This window comes from Chenopodium quinoa, unplaced genomic scaffold, assembly GCF_001683475.1.
Source record: "Chenopodium quinoa cultivar QQ74 unplaced genomic scaffold, ASM168347v1, whole genome shotgun sequence".
NCBI classification, from domain to species: Eukaryota; Viridiplantae; Streptophyta; class Magnoliopsida; order Caryophyllales; family Amaranthaceae; genus Chenopodium; species Chenopodium quinoa.
Window position 1 is genome coordinate 2,208,594 of NW_018742556.1, and position 15,136 is coordinate 2,223,729.

At 36.3% G+C, this 15,136-nt stretch overlaps 2 protein-coding genes across 3 annotated transcripts; both read left to right on the forward strand.

Annotated features, from left to right (window-relative positions):
* The first annotated feature begins 215 nt into the window (after positions 1-215).
* On the forward strand, positions 216-8,449 carry LOC110720522 (putative uncharacterized protein DDB_G0270496). Of its 2 annotated transcripts, none has more exons than XM_021899562.1 (13): positions 216-576; positions 689-897; positions 1,461-1,533; positions 2,029-2,103; positions 2,186-2,296; positions 2,405-2,447; positions 3,433-3,517; positions 6,199-6,301; positions 6,386-6,481; positions 6,571-6,603; positions 7,404-7,500; positions 7,895-7,979; positions 8,062-8,449. In XM_021899562.1, the coding sequence occupies exons 1-13, from the start codon at positions 490-492 to the stop codon at positions 8,186-8,188; spliced, it is 1,224 nt and encodes a 407-aa protein (XP_021755254.1). In that variant the 5' UTR covers positions 216-489; the 3' UTR covers positions 8,189-8,449. The 2 variants fall into 2 exon arrangements, with proteins under 2 accessions (XP_021755254.1, XP_021755253.1); XM_021899561.1 differs by having other exon boundaries at positions 490-576; positions 3,430-3,517.
* A 3,765-nt stretch (positions 8,450-12,214) lies between these two features.
* Positions 12,215-15,088, forward strand: LOC110720523. The gene is made up of 2 exons (XM_021899563.1): positions 12,215-12,363; positions 14,306-15,088. Exon 2 carries the CDS (start codon positions 14,319-14,321, stop codon positions 14,700-14,702), a length of 384 nt encoding a protein of 127 aa, XP_021755255.1. The 5' UTR covers positions 12,215-12,363; positions 14,306-14,318; the 3' UTR covers positions 14,703-15,088.
* The last annotated feature ends 48 nt before the right edge of the window (positions 15,089-15,136 follow it).

Here is a 15,136-nt window from a genome sequence, read left to right on the forward strand (position 1 = left end):
AGTTATGGTTTTATGGTTTTGAAATGGAAACTTATCTTTGTTATTGAATTACTAAGACTTTGTTTGATTGGTAAAGAGTTTTTTAGATAGCTTTTAGCTTATTGATGAGGCTATTAGAGGTTTGATCAATTGAAAAGAATAATTTGAGTGTTTGGTATATAGCTTATTAAGAAAGCTTTTTGGCTAAAAAAACTCTTTTGAATAATCTCAAAAAGGAGATTTTTAAAATTAACTTATTAAATATTTAACTATTTTTTTTCCAGAGAATTTTCCTCAAAAAAAAATAAAATAAAAAAAAAAAAAATTCCAGAAGTGCAACTAGTTCTCCACAAAATAAGTGAGGGGTTTTGCGGAGGTTTATCGTCTCTTCAACATTCTTCTTCCGCTGTCTGCCGCATTTGTTTCTCTATCATTTCTAGCAATTGGGTATTTTTGAATTGAAAACTTGAGATTGAAATTAGGGTTCTTCATCAATTTTAGGGTTTTAATATGGGTTCTTCTCGAAATCGATTGAAACGAGCTCCGGAGTCTGATAGCGACATGGGTTCTGAAGAAGAGGATGAATTTATGAACCAGGTAACAAATTTTTTGACTAATTGTAGTTTTTATGCGGTATGGTTTGCTAAATTGATGTTTAATATGTTGGGTATTAGTCAAATTTTGATTTGATTGGTTTTTGAATACCTAGGTTAGTGGAGATGAATTTGAGGCATCGGATGATGATTCAGATGGAGAGGAAATTGAGGAGAGTGATGGCGAAAGCGAGGACGATACCGAAGGCAGTGAAGAAGAAGAAGAAGCTGATGATGATGATGTTGGTGTGTTAAGTGCTGGAAAGAAGGATGATGAAATGGAGGAGCTTGAGAAAGAGTATAGGGAACTTCAAAATATGGAGCAGTATGATTTCTTTTCTTGAAAACTTGGATGCTTAATTAGCTTGTTACTGTTTAGAAAATTTAATGCGAATATTGTGATTGTTGTATGTGGATAATTAGATAAATGTGATGCTTTTATGTTGGTTTTGTATACTCAATTCTTCTATCTTTCCTGCGTGCCACTTTGTTTTTATGTCCTTTTTTTGTCCTATGTTTTGTGTTATTGGGAAAGATTGTATTGGACTGTAGGTAATTGACACATGTAAAGTTTGAAGTTCTGTATCGAATATTGTAACGATTTCAATGGCGAAAGAGTCAAGTTAGACTTCACCGATTAACCACTTTCAGGGAGGCTCCATCAATTTGCAATGGAGTGGTTTGGTGGGTGGGAGGGGTGTGTATGTGGGTGTGGGTAGGGGTAGGGGGGGGGGACTTGTGCTCATTTCTTATTTGCATGTTAGTTTTGTTCATGTTAAAGAGATAATTACCTGCTCAGCTGTTCTTGTCAACTTGTTTTCACTTGAGCTATGTTGAATTTGACGTGTTCTCATTTTAGCTTATTTTTTTTTTGGGTTGCCTGTTTAGGAGTTTGATTCAAAATTTGAAGCGACACAAGGATGAAGATCATGTGAAGGGGCAAGCTATTAAGAACCAGAAGGTAGTTATATATGTACATCATAGCTATTAGCCTATGCTGTTATAATTTATTTTTAGTTGCTTGTTTCTAAATCTCTATTCCCTCTGTAAACATGATGTTAAATGCTGAAAGCTATGCACATCTCTTTATTTCACAATTCTTGCCTGATTTGAACTCTGCCTTTTTGTATTTGTTTCCTAGGAATGATTGTTTTTTTTTTTCTTTTTTTTTTTCTTTTCTTTTCTTTTTTTTTTCTTTTCTCTTTCTTGTTTTTGTGTGGAGGTGTGTGTGTGTGGGGGGGGGGGGGGTGGAGGGGGGGTGTCTCTTACTACCAACTAGATTACTATATATGTTTCAAGTATTGTTACTCATTGTTGAATTATGAATGTCATAGATATGATAATTACTACTTCGTATACATGTTTCAACTTTCAAGTATTGTGACTCAATGTTGAAGTGTTAACATCATAGAAATGATAATTTGTTGCTGTTATAATTTTCTCTGTGTTCTTGTAGGCTCTTTGGGATAAGGCCCTTGAGCTCAGGTTCTTATTACAGAAACCGTATTCTAAATCAAATAAGCTACCACAGGTAATTGCTCTCATGTAAATTCCTCTTAATTAGTTGATAATCCAATTTGGAGTTCTGTAGTAAGTTATTGCTTTGGTTATAGGAACCAATTCGGTCATCATTCTGTGAGGCAGATGAAGATGTCTCTGCTGCATATTCAGATCTCATTGCATCATCTAGTGAAGCAATAGAATCCCTTGTGCAATTACAGGAGGTATTTTCTTGTAACACCTATTCATTTTGATACAAAATCTAGCAATGCTTTATGAATCCTTAATAATCAGAAATTGATCACTGAAAGGCGCTTATGTCTTTGATGCAGGCTCTGCTTGAGAATAATCCTTCCATTGTTGAAGCCACAGAAGGTATATTTTAGATATTATGTCTTTGCCCTACTGATATGCATTGATTTTAAGCTTCTGCTCTGACCAGTAATAATCTTGTTAAACCAAGAAATTAACATGGTTTCTGGAAAACTGTCAGGATACAAAGTACTAGTTGGGCCTTCTACCATTATACCTACTTATTCAAGGGACATGGGTCATGGGTGGTTTATCCCTTTTTTATTTTGGTTTTGGGGGGGGGGGGATTTACCTTTTGAAAGTCACGCGTAATCTTGTTTTTTCTGTTCCTACTTGTTTTTCTTTGCTGGATCCTCCTTCTGTGAAATTCTAGTTTTGAAACTATTTTTGGTTACCGGCTACTGAGTGGGATAGTGCTGCATCCAAGAAGTAGAATTAAGTAGTGGATTAATGTCCTGACTTGTGAACATTCTGATCCCTCACAAACTTAATGGAGATAATATCATATCTTGTGATGAGAATGGTTTCTGATGTTCTTCATCCATGCTTCAACCAGAGCACTAAACATGACTTGTTCAGGAAATTTTGGTTGTGCTATATGTGCTTACCTCAGATTGGCCTCTTTTTAGTTTTTAATTGCACTTTCAGAAGCTGGTCCCTTCTTCTTTAGTGGGATATGAGAGGATAGATTCGAAACCCTTGAAGAATCACACTTGATAATTGATTGATATGGCATGTCAAGTAGCATTGTGCTTTTGTTCATAGAACACTGTGTGCAAGGTTTGAATTGATATTTGGTTAATATCTTTCTCTCTTTCTTACTTTGTAGTTGAGTTAGTATGGCCTATGTGGACGATATCAACCAAAAGAGAAATACTGAGATGTTGCTGACTATCTGTTCTTTACACTATTCTTTACTGCATGTCTAGTTTCATTGCTGGAAGATATACTGTTTATACTTAATTTGGTGTGTAAATAGTAGTTCTTTTGTATCTGTTGTTATCTTTTCTTTATCTCCCTAAATTTTTTAAAAATTGTTTTTCAGAAGGATCTCTTAAATCTTCTGAGGAAGTTGAAAATATTGATGGTAATAAAGAGATAGAATGGTTACATATATCTCAAGCGCAGTCAAGGTATCATGCTTTTCTCATCTTGTTAACGCTTGATCAATATATGTTGTATCCATTGCAGTTTATACTTTTGTTTGTCGCTGCAATTAGTGTAAATTGAAGGCATCATGTCCAATTCACTGGCAATAGCATTACTATTGAAGGGTGGTGTTTTGGCCTGGTTGGGGCCTTGTATGGAATGTTTTGTCTTTAAATGATAAAATGCTGAGGAATGTGGATTATAATCACTTAAGACTAACTGTTTATATTCTAAATTTAAATATATTATTTTTTTCAAAGTTCTTTTTTTTTTTTTTTAAAAAAAAATAAATTTAATTGTTACAATTGCTTATGCAAGTCCCTATTATTGCCAAAACTATTATGGTCTCACACTCATGAGTCCTTCTGTAAAGCTATTGCATATGTCTGTTATATCATATCTTTTTTCATTTTTCTATGTCATGTCTTCCTCCACATGATACCTTATCCTCAAACTTGTTAAGTTTGGACAACTCGCTAAACTTTATTTGTTTTATATCTCTCAAATAAGTTATTAGGATTTGACATTATTCTACTTATAATATAAAGGAAATTTTGATTTTTACCACCTTCAAATAACCACTTAATTGAATTTACTACCTCTAAAAAAAAAAGATTTACTTTACCACCACCAAAATTTCCAAAAATTCGATTTTACCACCAACTATCGGATTCCGTCCATGAATCCGTTAGTAGGGCCCACATTTTTGACGTTTCTTCTTCATCTTCCCCGATCTTCCATGTCAACCAACCAACAACAAAATCAACTACCTCGGTTGGTCGGAATTTCGTGTGGGTTTTGCGTCTGGGTGGTGGTGGTTTCGGGTCGCGATGGTTTCGCGTCTGGGTGGCGTGGTTTCTGGTCTGGGGTTAGGTTGGTTTTGGGGTTAGGTTGGCTGGGGTGGATTGCAGTGGTATCGCGTCTTAGTGGTGGTGGTTTTGGGTCGCGGTGGTTTCGCGTCTGGGTGGCGGTTGTTTCTGGTCTAGGTTTGGATGGTGGTGGGGTTGGTCGTAGCTGTTAGGTGGTGGCTAGGGTTTTGAGGTCGGAAATTGGAGGAAAGGGGTAGAAATCGGTGCGGCTGTGGTGTGCGGTGGTAGCGGTTAGGTGGTGGGGTTGGTCGTAGCTATTAGGTGGTGGATAGGGTTTTGAGGTCGGAAATTGGTGGGAAGGGGGTCGAAATCGGCGCGGCTGTGGTGTGCGGTGCGGTGGTAGCGGTTAGGTGGTGGGGTTGGTCGTAGCTGTTAGGAGGTGGCTAGGGTTTTGAGGTCGAAATCGGTGCGGTGGTTGTGGGTCCCGACGGTGGCTGGTAGCGGTTAGGTGGTGGGGGCTGGTTGTAACGGTTAAGTGGTGGGGCTGGTCGTAGCCGGTCCGGCGGTGGGGGTCCCGACGGTGGCAACAACCACCGGTTGCTTGATGGGGATTTTTTTTGTTTTTTTTTAAAAACTTAACCAATAATATGGCGACACGTGTGCAAGGTAGGCCCCACTAACGGATTGTTGGACGGAATCCGTTAGTTGGAGCTGATTGGTGGTAAAACTGATGTTTAATTTTTTTATGAGGTGGTAAAGTAAATGTTTTTTTTTTTGGAGGTGGTAAATTCGATAAAGTCGTTATTTGAAGGTGGTAAAAATCAAAATTTCCTAATATTAATTATCATTACATACTCTGCAAATGAATTCTTTTCTCTTGTGCTATGGTTTGTAACAAAATTTTCAAGAGTTAGAATCACCATCTTAGCTAGTTGAGAAGGACTCTATTGGGCTAGTGGAGTACAGGGAGCAGGGCTTCCATTAGGTTGATTGGAAGACATTTTAGGGTTATATACTTATATCTGCATCATGAATGAAGCTTTAAAGTGGGTTTGGACTTTGGAGGTAATCTATTGAACAGTAGGCATGATGGAACGACATCACTATGAGCGTCAGGGCTGGTGAAAAAGGGTTTGGAGAAATTTGTGGAGGCTGTGTGAAGGTTCATTACACGGTGTATTTCTAGTAATTAGTGCTTAGTGGTGGGATTTTGGGCTATCAAATGTTTCTATAGTGCTTTTTAGTAGAATTCTAGGTAATAGCTCAGCGATCCAATTTCAGAATTTTCATTTTTATTTTTGGGTAAATAACTTTCAGGAAAGTAGTGAGCAGGAATAGTAATTATAAGTATTTAGCTTGGAGGAGTAAGCAATTAATTGCTCTACAAGTCTACTGTTGCACTTTATGGTGACGACATTCCTGTTTGGGCTGGCTTCTTAATTTTATTTTATTTTATTGCTGTATGCCTGTATGGTGAAAGAGTGGATATGATATGAAGAGACAGGTAGCTGTCATGTATAAAAATTTGATATTATGAAGAGACAGGTTGCTAGGTGGTTTTCCCTACTTGCCGTTCTTGTGGAAATCTGTGAATTCACGCCCTCAGAGGCTCAGATTAAACACCATTTTATCAGAAGTTCATCAATATATTTGTTGATTGAGTACATAATAGTTGCATTTATACTTTATTTTTTGTATTGGTTGAATACTTGAATCTGTTGGGATGCTTGTTCTTGTTTACAGTTGTCTGTTTCCATTGTGCTATTTTTATGGCTTTTAATTATGTAAGCATAATTATGTTATCATTATGGAGATGAGCTGTGGAGTTACATAAATCTTTGCATATTTTATTACAGAGTAGCACCATTCAGAAATAAGTCAGTAGATAAATGGCAGAGAAAAGCGGATGTCCACAGTGGTGCTGCTGCAAAGAAAGTAAAATTGTTGGCCTTTAACCAGGTAAGTGTGTGATTACACTGGAAGCTATCATGTGTTGTGGTTACATCATCTCTGAATTGTATCTCACTCATCTTCTGATTGTAGAATATAAGTGACCAAGTGGCAATGTACATGAGGGATCCAAGTAAAATGATTAAAAGTATGCAACAGAGAAGAGAAGCTGTTAATGTCTTTGGCACTGTGAGTTTTGAATTTGATGCTTTATATCGAGATCCAAAATTGTGTGCTCTATCTATTATGTAAATTTGATGTTGATCCTTACACGGCAGGTTGGTAAGCAGGCTGACAACACCATTGAGGAGGTAGTCTCTTAGTTTCTTACTTCTTTTCATGGTTTTGGTTCTCAAGTCCAGTCTCTTATTACATGAAACTCTTTATGGGTGGGAGGGGGAGGCATATAGGGGTCGAGGCTTTTAGCATTTATTGCCAAACTGGACAAAATACCAACCTCTTTCGTGTTCTTATGTTTAGATATCTCGTGAAGTGTTTTTCTTATTGTCCATTTAGACGTGATACTTGTGAACGAGAATTTGTTTTGACATCCTAATTAAGAAACTGTGAGGTGTGAATTTTGCTCATACAACATACAAAAGACACACGCACTGATGAATGAATTCAACTTGGCAACTAAAATGTGCTGACCATTCTTTGACATGTTAAAATAACTGGATGCTCTTTTAAGTTTAAATAAACACCTTCATCCATATACTTGTTCTGTTTTCATTATTGGATACATAGGATGACCTCTTTTAATATGTCTTGTTGAAGATGTCACAGCTAAAATTGATCAACAACCAAGGATCATTTTGTTGATTTCATAATTTCCAATCATCTCCTATCTCAGTATTGACTGAATCTCTGTACTGGGTTCATTGTCGCCTCACACTCTTTTATCAATTAGCTGCCTTCAACATGACAGATCTTCTAGCATCATTGTTTGCCAAAGTTCAATTAGCATACATGTTTAGCGGTCTGACATGTATCCTATCATTCATATCAGGCCTTTTAATGTAGGATGATTGAATCTAAGCTCTTATTTTTTCCTGTGAACATGAACAATTCTCATCTCTGGTAAAGTGACTTATTATTTTCTTTCAATTAGGGAATCATTGAGGGAGACCCTGAGCTTCTGGACGACTCTGAATTTTATCAACAATTGCTGAAGGAGTTCTTTGAGACAATTGACCCATCATCCTCCGGTAAGCTCCCATATCTTGGTTTCCAATAGCTTAACTTTGCACGAGTCCTCAACTTAATATTGCTCGTATTAGCAAGTCTTTAACCTAGAACTGATTTTTGCTGATATTTGCGTTGTTTTACTTTGCAAATTCTTGGACTTGCACCACCTCTACAAGAAAGAAAAGTAGAACACTAAATAGAAGATATGTGTAATTTGGGACTTATAAGTTCAATTTAATTCAACATTTATTTGTCAATTTTTGGATTTAATTGACAGGTCTGATGTTGATTATCTGCATTAATGTCTTCACTGTCTGCCTCTAAATGTGAATTGACTGAATTCTAATAGCATCAACAAAATGATCTTATATACTTTGTATATAATTACAACAAATCTCATGATAAACTCTGCAGAGTCAGCATTTTATGCTTTGAAAAGGCTACAAACCAAGAAAAGGAAAGTGGTAGACCGCCGAGCTTCCAAGAGCCGTAAAATCAGGTCTGTTTTTCATGTAGCCTCACTTTTTTATGTTACAAAATGATCCCCATAAAACTTAATTTTCTTGTTTACTTTGTTGCAGGTACCATGTCCATGAAAAAATTGTCAATTTTATGGCCCCTGAACCAACAAATCTCCCCCCTATGGCTCCCAAGTTATTCGAGAATCTGTTCGGGTTAAAAACCCACAAACCTACGTCTGCTGCGTAGAATATTTAAGTTCACTTTACACAGGATAGCGCCCCATATATTCAGCCTTTATCCTTATTTTTTGTGAGTTAACAATTTAATTTAGCAATGGGAAAGTTTATTTATAAGCTAAACTTGCTTGTGCTTTTGAAATTTTGTTTTGATTTGCTTGCTGCAGTGCTGGGCTTCAGAATCATGTATAATCATAACTTTAACAGCAAGTAATTACACTAATTATTACAGAGTAGTGTTTTTGGTTCAATTAAAAAAATAATTATTTAACACTTCTTACATGTAAATGTTTTGATAATTAAAGGACAATGGACATCATATCGAAGCAAATCCATATTCAATTTCTCAATTAAAGAACCAGTGAAACAGAGATGCGGAGTACATATTTTTTACTCTAATATTGTGTTAAATTGAAGAAATGTGAAATGAGTGTGAGAAACCTTAAAAAGGAATTTGCCTTTGTACAAGGTAAAACAACATTACATCCCAAAAAGAATAGGTGATGAAAGTTTTCTTCTAACTTGCACGCTTGAAAGGTTTATGATAAAACTTGTGTATTTGTAATGACATGAAGTAAATGCAAGTACTATTTTTAGAGCTGTGAAAAGTTGACCAAACCCGAAATACCGACTCAAACCCGATTATTAATCGATCCATCTGAATCCGAAAAAATGGTGACTCAAAACCGACCTAACCCGACCTAAAATCAACCCTAGACCCGATTTGACCTGAATATGTGATTTGACCCGACCTAAAATCAACCCTAGAACCCGAACATGAACTGACTTGGAGATGACCCGACCCGCATGTAACTCGTAAATTATTGACTTGAACCAAACCCGACTTGAACCGAAATTGACCCAAATCAGTTTTAACCCGTCAAAACCCGAATTTAACCCGACTTGTTACTAACCTGACCTGAATTCAACCCGACTTGTTCCTAACCAGACTCGAATTTAACCCAACCTGTTACAAACCCGACCCAAGATTAACCCGACTTGTTATTGACCTAACCCAATTTCAACCCGAGTTGTTATTGACCCGAATTTTACCAGCCCTATTACTAACCCGACTCAAAAATTCAATCTGATGTGTTACTAACCCGACTAGAAATCAACACGATTTGTTATTGACCCGACCTAAATTCAACCCAAATTGTTCCTGACCCAATTACAAATCACCTTAAATGCAATTTAAACCACCTTATTATTGTTGATCAAAGCATTTTGTCTAGGGAGACCGAGGCCAGCAAAAGAAAAGAGAGTCATCCTCAAGCCTACCACGAACATTTAATTTATAACAACAAATAATGATCACATGTGGTTCCAAATGGCATTATATGACCTCGAGATATATCCCCTAGAATTTCAAGACTTTTCGACACCGGGCCTCGAAACCTCCAAAATTTCTCAAAAAACGTGGATATTAGCCTTCAATTCTGACCTTTTTTCGTCCGGATACAAAAATTGCCGAAATATTTACCAGGGCCCCAAATACCATTTGAGAGTCCAATTGGGTGGATGGAACTATCCAATTTGCCTTTAAACGACCAATTTACCGGTTTACAACTTACACCGATTTCATTAATTCAACCCTACCACGAACATTTATGACAACAAATAATGATCATATATGGTTCCAAACGACATTATATGACCCCGAGATGTATCCCCTATAATTTCAAGACTTTTCGACACCAGGCCCCAAAGACTCCAAAAATTCTCAATAAGCGTGGATATAGCCTTCAATTTATGATTTTTTTTTGACTTTTTTTCGCCCGAAAATAAAAATTGCCGAAATTTTTACCATGGTCTCTAATATCCTTCGGGAGTCCAATTGGGTGGATGGAACCAACAAATTTTCCTTTAAACGATCAATTTAATGGTTTAAAACTTGCGCCGATTTCATTAACTCAAGCTTACCACAAACATTTATGACAACATATAATGATCATATATGGTTCCAAACGGAATTATATGACCCCGAGATGTATATCCTAAAATCTAAAGATTTATCGACACCGAGTCTCGAAACCTCCAAAATTTCTCAAAAAGCGTGGATATTAGCCTTCAATTTTGGAATATTCGCCCGAAAATAAAATTTGCCAAAATTTTTACCATGGTCCCTAATACCCTCCGGGAATCCAATTGGGTGGGTGAAATCATCCTATTTGCCTTTAAACAGCCAATTTACCGGTTTACAACTTGCACTTATTTCATCAATTCAAGTCTACCACGAACACTAATGACTACTTAAAATTGTAATTTATGGTTTCAAACGCCATTAAATGACCCTGCGATGTATCTAATAAAATCTACTCCCTTCGTCCCAAAATTACATTCCTCTTTCTACCATTTATTCCTCACATAATAGAGAGAAAGAGAAATTTAATTTAGGGACGGAGGGAGTAATTTCTTTTCGACACCTGGCCCCGAAATTTTGGAAGTTTTTGATTTTTTTTCGTCCGAAAATAAAAATTACCGAATTTTTTGCCATGGTCCCTAATTCCCTCTGGGAGTCCAATTGGGTGGGTGTATACATCCTATTTGCCTTTAGATGGCCAATTTATAGGTTTACAACTTGCACCGATTTCATTAAATCAAGCCTATCACGAATATTTATGACAACATATAATGATCATAAATGGTTCCAAACGGCATTATATGACCCTAAGATGTATCACCTAAAATTTCAAGACTTTTCAACACAAGGCCTCGAAACCTCCAAAATTTCTCAAAAAGCATGGATCTTAGCCTTCAATTTTGGAATTTTTGAATTTTTTTCGCTCGAAAATAAAAAATGCCGAAATGTTTACCATGGTCCTTAATTAATTCCCTCTAGGAGTCCAATTAGGTGGGTGGAATCATCCAATTTGCCTTTAAACGACCAATTTACCGGTTTACAACTTGCACCCAATTCATTAACTCAACCCTACCGCTAACATCTATGACAACATATAATGATCATATATGGTTTCAAACGGCATTATATGACCCCCAGATGTATTTCCTAAATTCCCAAGACTTTGCGACATCGTGCCTCGAAACTTCCAAAATTTCTCAAAATGCGTGGATATTAGTCTTCAATTTTGGAAATTTTTGAATTTTTTTTGCCAGAAAATAACAATTACCGAAATGTTTACCATGATCCTTAATAGCCTCCGGTAGTCCAATTGGGTGGGTGAAATCATCCAATTTGCCTTTAAACGGCCAATTTACCGGTTTACAACTTGCACCGATTTCATTAACTCAAGCTTACCATGAACATTTATGATAACAAATAGTGATCATATGGTTCCAAACGACATTATATGACCCCAAGATTTATTCCCTAGAATCTCAAAGCTTTTCGATACCGGGCCCCAAACCTCCAAAATTTCTGAAAAAGCGTGGATATTAGTATTTAATTTTGGAATTTTTAGAATTTTTAGAATTTTTTCGCCCGAAAATAATAATTGTCGAAATGTTTACCATGATCCTTAATACTCTTCGGGAGTCCAATTTGGGTTAGTGAAAACATTCAATTTGCCTTTGTTTACCAGTTTATAACTTGCACCGATTTTACTAACTCAAGTTTACCACGAACATTTATGACAACAAATAATGATCATATATGGTTCCAAACGGTATTAAATGACCCCAAGGTGGATCCCCTAGAATTTCAAGTCGTTTCGACACCGAGCCTCAAAACCTCCAAAATTTCTCAAAAAACGTGGATATTAGTCTTCAATTTTGGAATTTTTCGAATTTTTTTTTGCCCGAATACCCTCCGGGGGTCCAATTGGGTTGGTGGAACCATCCAATTTGCCTTTAAACGACCAATTTTATTACCGGTTTACAACTTGCAAGGATTTCATTAACTCAAGCCTATTACAAATATTAATGACAACATATATTGATTATATATGGTTTCAAACCCGGCTCGAATTCGAGAATGACCCGACCTCATTCTAACCCGCAAATTATTGACTGGAACCGAACCCGACTTGAACCCGAAGTTTACACTTGAACGCTGCTGATCATTGACTTAACTTAGATCTAACGGTTGACATATTATAGGAGTATTTTTAATCTTCGTTTTCATTTTTCCCCTTTGAAGCTTTACACTTGAACGCTGCACTTGATTCTCTCTCCTCCATTGAAGCGTACTCTGAACTTCTCTCTTCCATTGAAGCAGCTTCTGAGGTAATAGATTTATCTTCCATTACAATTCTCGAATTTCAATGTTAGAATCTAGGGTTTTAATTGCACTATCGTTAAATTAATTGATAGTATAATTAATTTAGGGTTCTTCTAAGGTGGAGTATTGAACTATTGGATGTAATTACTGAAAGCTCATAATGAGTAATTTTGTTGCTTGAGCAATTTACGCTGATTGAGTGAGGAATTTTATGAGTCTTAATCTCTTGATTGCGTCAATTTGGTTGCTAATGTGCTGCATTTTTCTTGCCTAAAGTCGGAAAATTTTTGAGGCCATTTGAGCATATTCCTATTGCAATTAAGGCTTTGAGATTGTTGTTGAATTTTTTGGAAGTTTTTGGTGGAATGTAATGTCAATATGTCATCCTCTCCTTGAAAAAAGGGTTTCAAATTTGAGTTTGACATGAGGAAAAAGTGATTATTTTGAAGCTAATGATCATTATTTAGCCAGAGACTAAACTCGGACCAAAACCGATCCCCTTTCACTAAAACAGTCATATCTTAAAATCTACAAACTATTTGAAGCTAATGATCATTATTTAGCCACAGACTTGTTTTAAGGAGCACTTGCTCCTCTATTGAGGAGTTTCACCCTCCCCTTTCCCCCAAAAAGTTCGAAAATGCTAGAGGTTTATTCTTGCCAGGTTGATTGTTAGGTTGAGCATAAGCAACTTTAGAAATCAAAGAATTTGATTAATAAAAAAAGAGTGAGGTATGGAAGTTGAGCTTATGTAGTTCATGTTTTATAAGTTACTTTTTATTTCTTTTTTCTTTTTGATTGATCTTAGTTTCTATTGGGTTATAGCGGGTTATTCCAAAAGAATTTTCTTAGGAGATTTACGATGAACTAATCATGGAACCCAGTTTTATAAAATTCATATCGGTAGAAATTCAACTTTAGTAGACTACTTCTTGCTACTTGTGTAGAGAAGATGCACTCATTGTACCAACATGTGTTCTTATTTATATGAATAAACAGTGAAGGCTGCAATTTGTAACTTGTTACATGTTTGTACTCTACCTGCTTAAAGCAGCATAACTTTTGATATACTCTCTCTGTGAAAAGACCTTGTCAGAAATCTAAGAGTAAGAAAAGTGAGTGAGTGTTAAATTTATGTCATATAGGAAATGATTCTTTTTTACAAATGATCAAGGGGAGAGTGGCTTTTATCTCCGTGGAAGAAAACGGATTATTCTGTGATAGTCATATTTGATCTTTAAGGATTATTCTGTGATAATCATAGTACTCCGGGCTTTTGAGTTGTCTCCTTGTGTTATTAGTTCTTTCTCTAGATATAATGATGTAGTTGTGCTCCTTTTGTACATTAGATGACTAAAGTTTAGGGCTTGGCACCAGTATTGTCATTCATATTGTGTAATGCTAGTGGTCAGTCCATTGTGTCGTGGTCGACTTTATGTGTTATCAGGATCAAGATGCTGTATTTTCTATTGCGTTTTTTTCTTGCTAAATTTTTGGGGACAGTCCTGTGATCTTAGTAAAACCATATTTGAGTTGATGTTGATGTACGTAATGGTTGGTCTATAAACTAAGAATTCTTGCTTGGTTTAGAAACAGTTGGAGTACAGGACTGCAATAAGTTAGAATTTATAGAATTATCCTTGTAATGTGATTTTGGACATATTTTTAAGTTCTTGTTAGGGTATTTTCATCACTTCTGATGGTAGTTGTTTGTGAAATAATTTGATTATGGCCATTAATATTTTGCCTGAAAAACTTGTGATGGCCGGTACCAGTAGTGAGCTAGACATATCAATAAGTTCATGCTCGTATTTTTCTTATTGATGTGATTTATGTCACTGTCCCCTACTAATCATTTACTTCTTCCTATTTCAATGATCAACATATTGTAAAACACTTGTAATATACATATTTGATGGTAATCCTTTATTATCTTTTGTGAGGTAGATCATCAAAAGTGATGGCAAGCAAGGCTGTGAAAACTGTGGCAAAAGCAGCTACTGAATACCAATATCCTTGGCAGGAGAAGCTAGTAAAGTATAGAGACGAGCTTTCCAAAGGAGTTTGGGGTTATTGGGAACTTGGGGCATGGAAGCCTTTGGGAATTAGTGCTCGTCGCCGTGCTAGGATCCGCAAAGAAGTCTTACTTGCCGAACAAGACTGGCCTTATGACCCCGCAAGGAAAGAGATGAGAACTAAGAGGAAAGGACACAAGGTTGACAGAATAGCAGCAGAGAAACGTGCAAATACTGCAGAATTGATGAAGAAGATGCCACAAATGTTACTGGACTACAAGAAACGTAGATGGGAGAAAAAGATGAAGGATGAGGAATCCAAGAAGTAGGTTTTGATCCTGAAGTATTAACTTCTTTCATCTTAAGATTTCTCACTTTCCTTTAGCAAGCAGAAGAAGTACCATTTGTCTTAGTTTTGGGATTCAGGCGTGGTTAGTGACTGCAACCGTGTTTCTCCCCATAAAGATTTTGAAATAGAGCAATATGTTCTCTTGATAATCGTATTGCTTCCTTTTTTATGTACATCAGCTTTATAAGCCACTCGCCCACTTCTTTTTTTTCTAAAGAGTGTTTTTGTTAGAACTTATATGGTTCCCACATTGCTTTCACAAAACATGCTAAACCATGTGAAAAAGCGAAAAAGCTTAAGTGACACAGTCCTTGTATGTACAATTCAATTCATATTTATCTAAATACATACATGCCTATCAGCTAACATGTTAGTGGCCACTTAGTGCTAACAGTTAGGGTTACTAGGGTATGT

What these genes read in the sequence shown, in the direction of transcription:
- LOC110720523 (XM_021899563.1), top strand. Translation starts at nt 14,319, where the DNA reads ATGGCAAGCAAGGCTGTGAAAACTGTGGCAAAAGCAGCTACTGAATAC.
- LOC110720522 (XM_021899561.1), top strand. Translation starts at nt 490, where the DNA reads ATGGGTTCTTCTCGAAATCGATTGAAACGAGCTCCGGAGTCTGATAGC. An exon ending in AATCAAATAAGCTACCACAG is followed by an intron (nt 2,104 to 2,185) that starts GTAATTGCTCTC and finishes CTTTGGTTATAG; the next exon opens with GAACCAATTCGGTCATCATT. An exon ending in AATTGTTGGCCTTTAACCAG is followed by an intron (nt 6,302 to 6,385) that starts GTAAGTGTGTGA and finishes TTCTGATTGTAG; the next exon opens with AATATAAGTGACCAAGTGGC.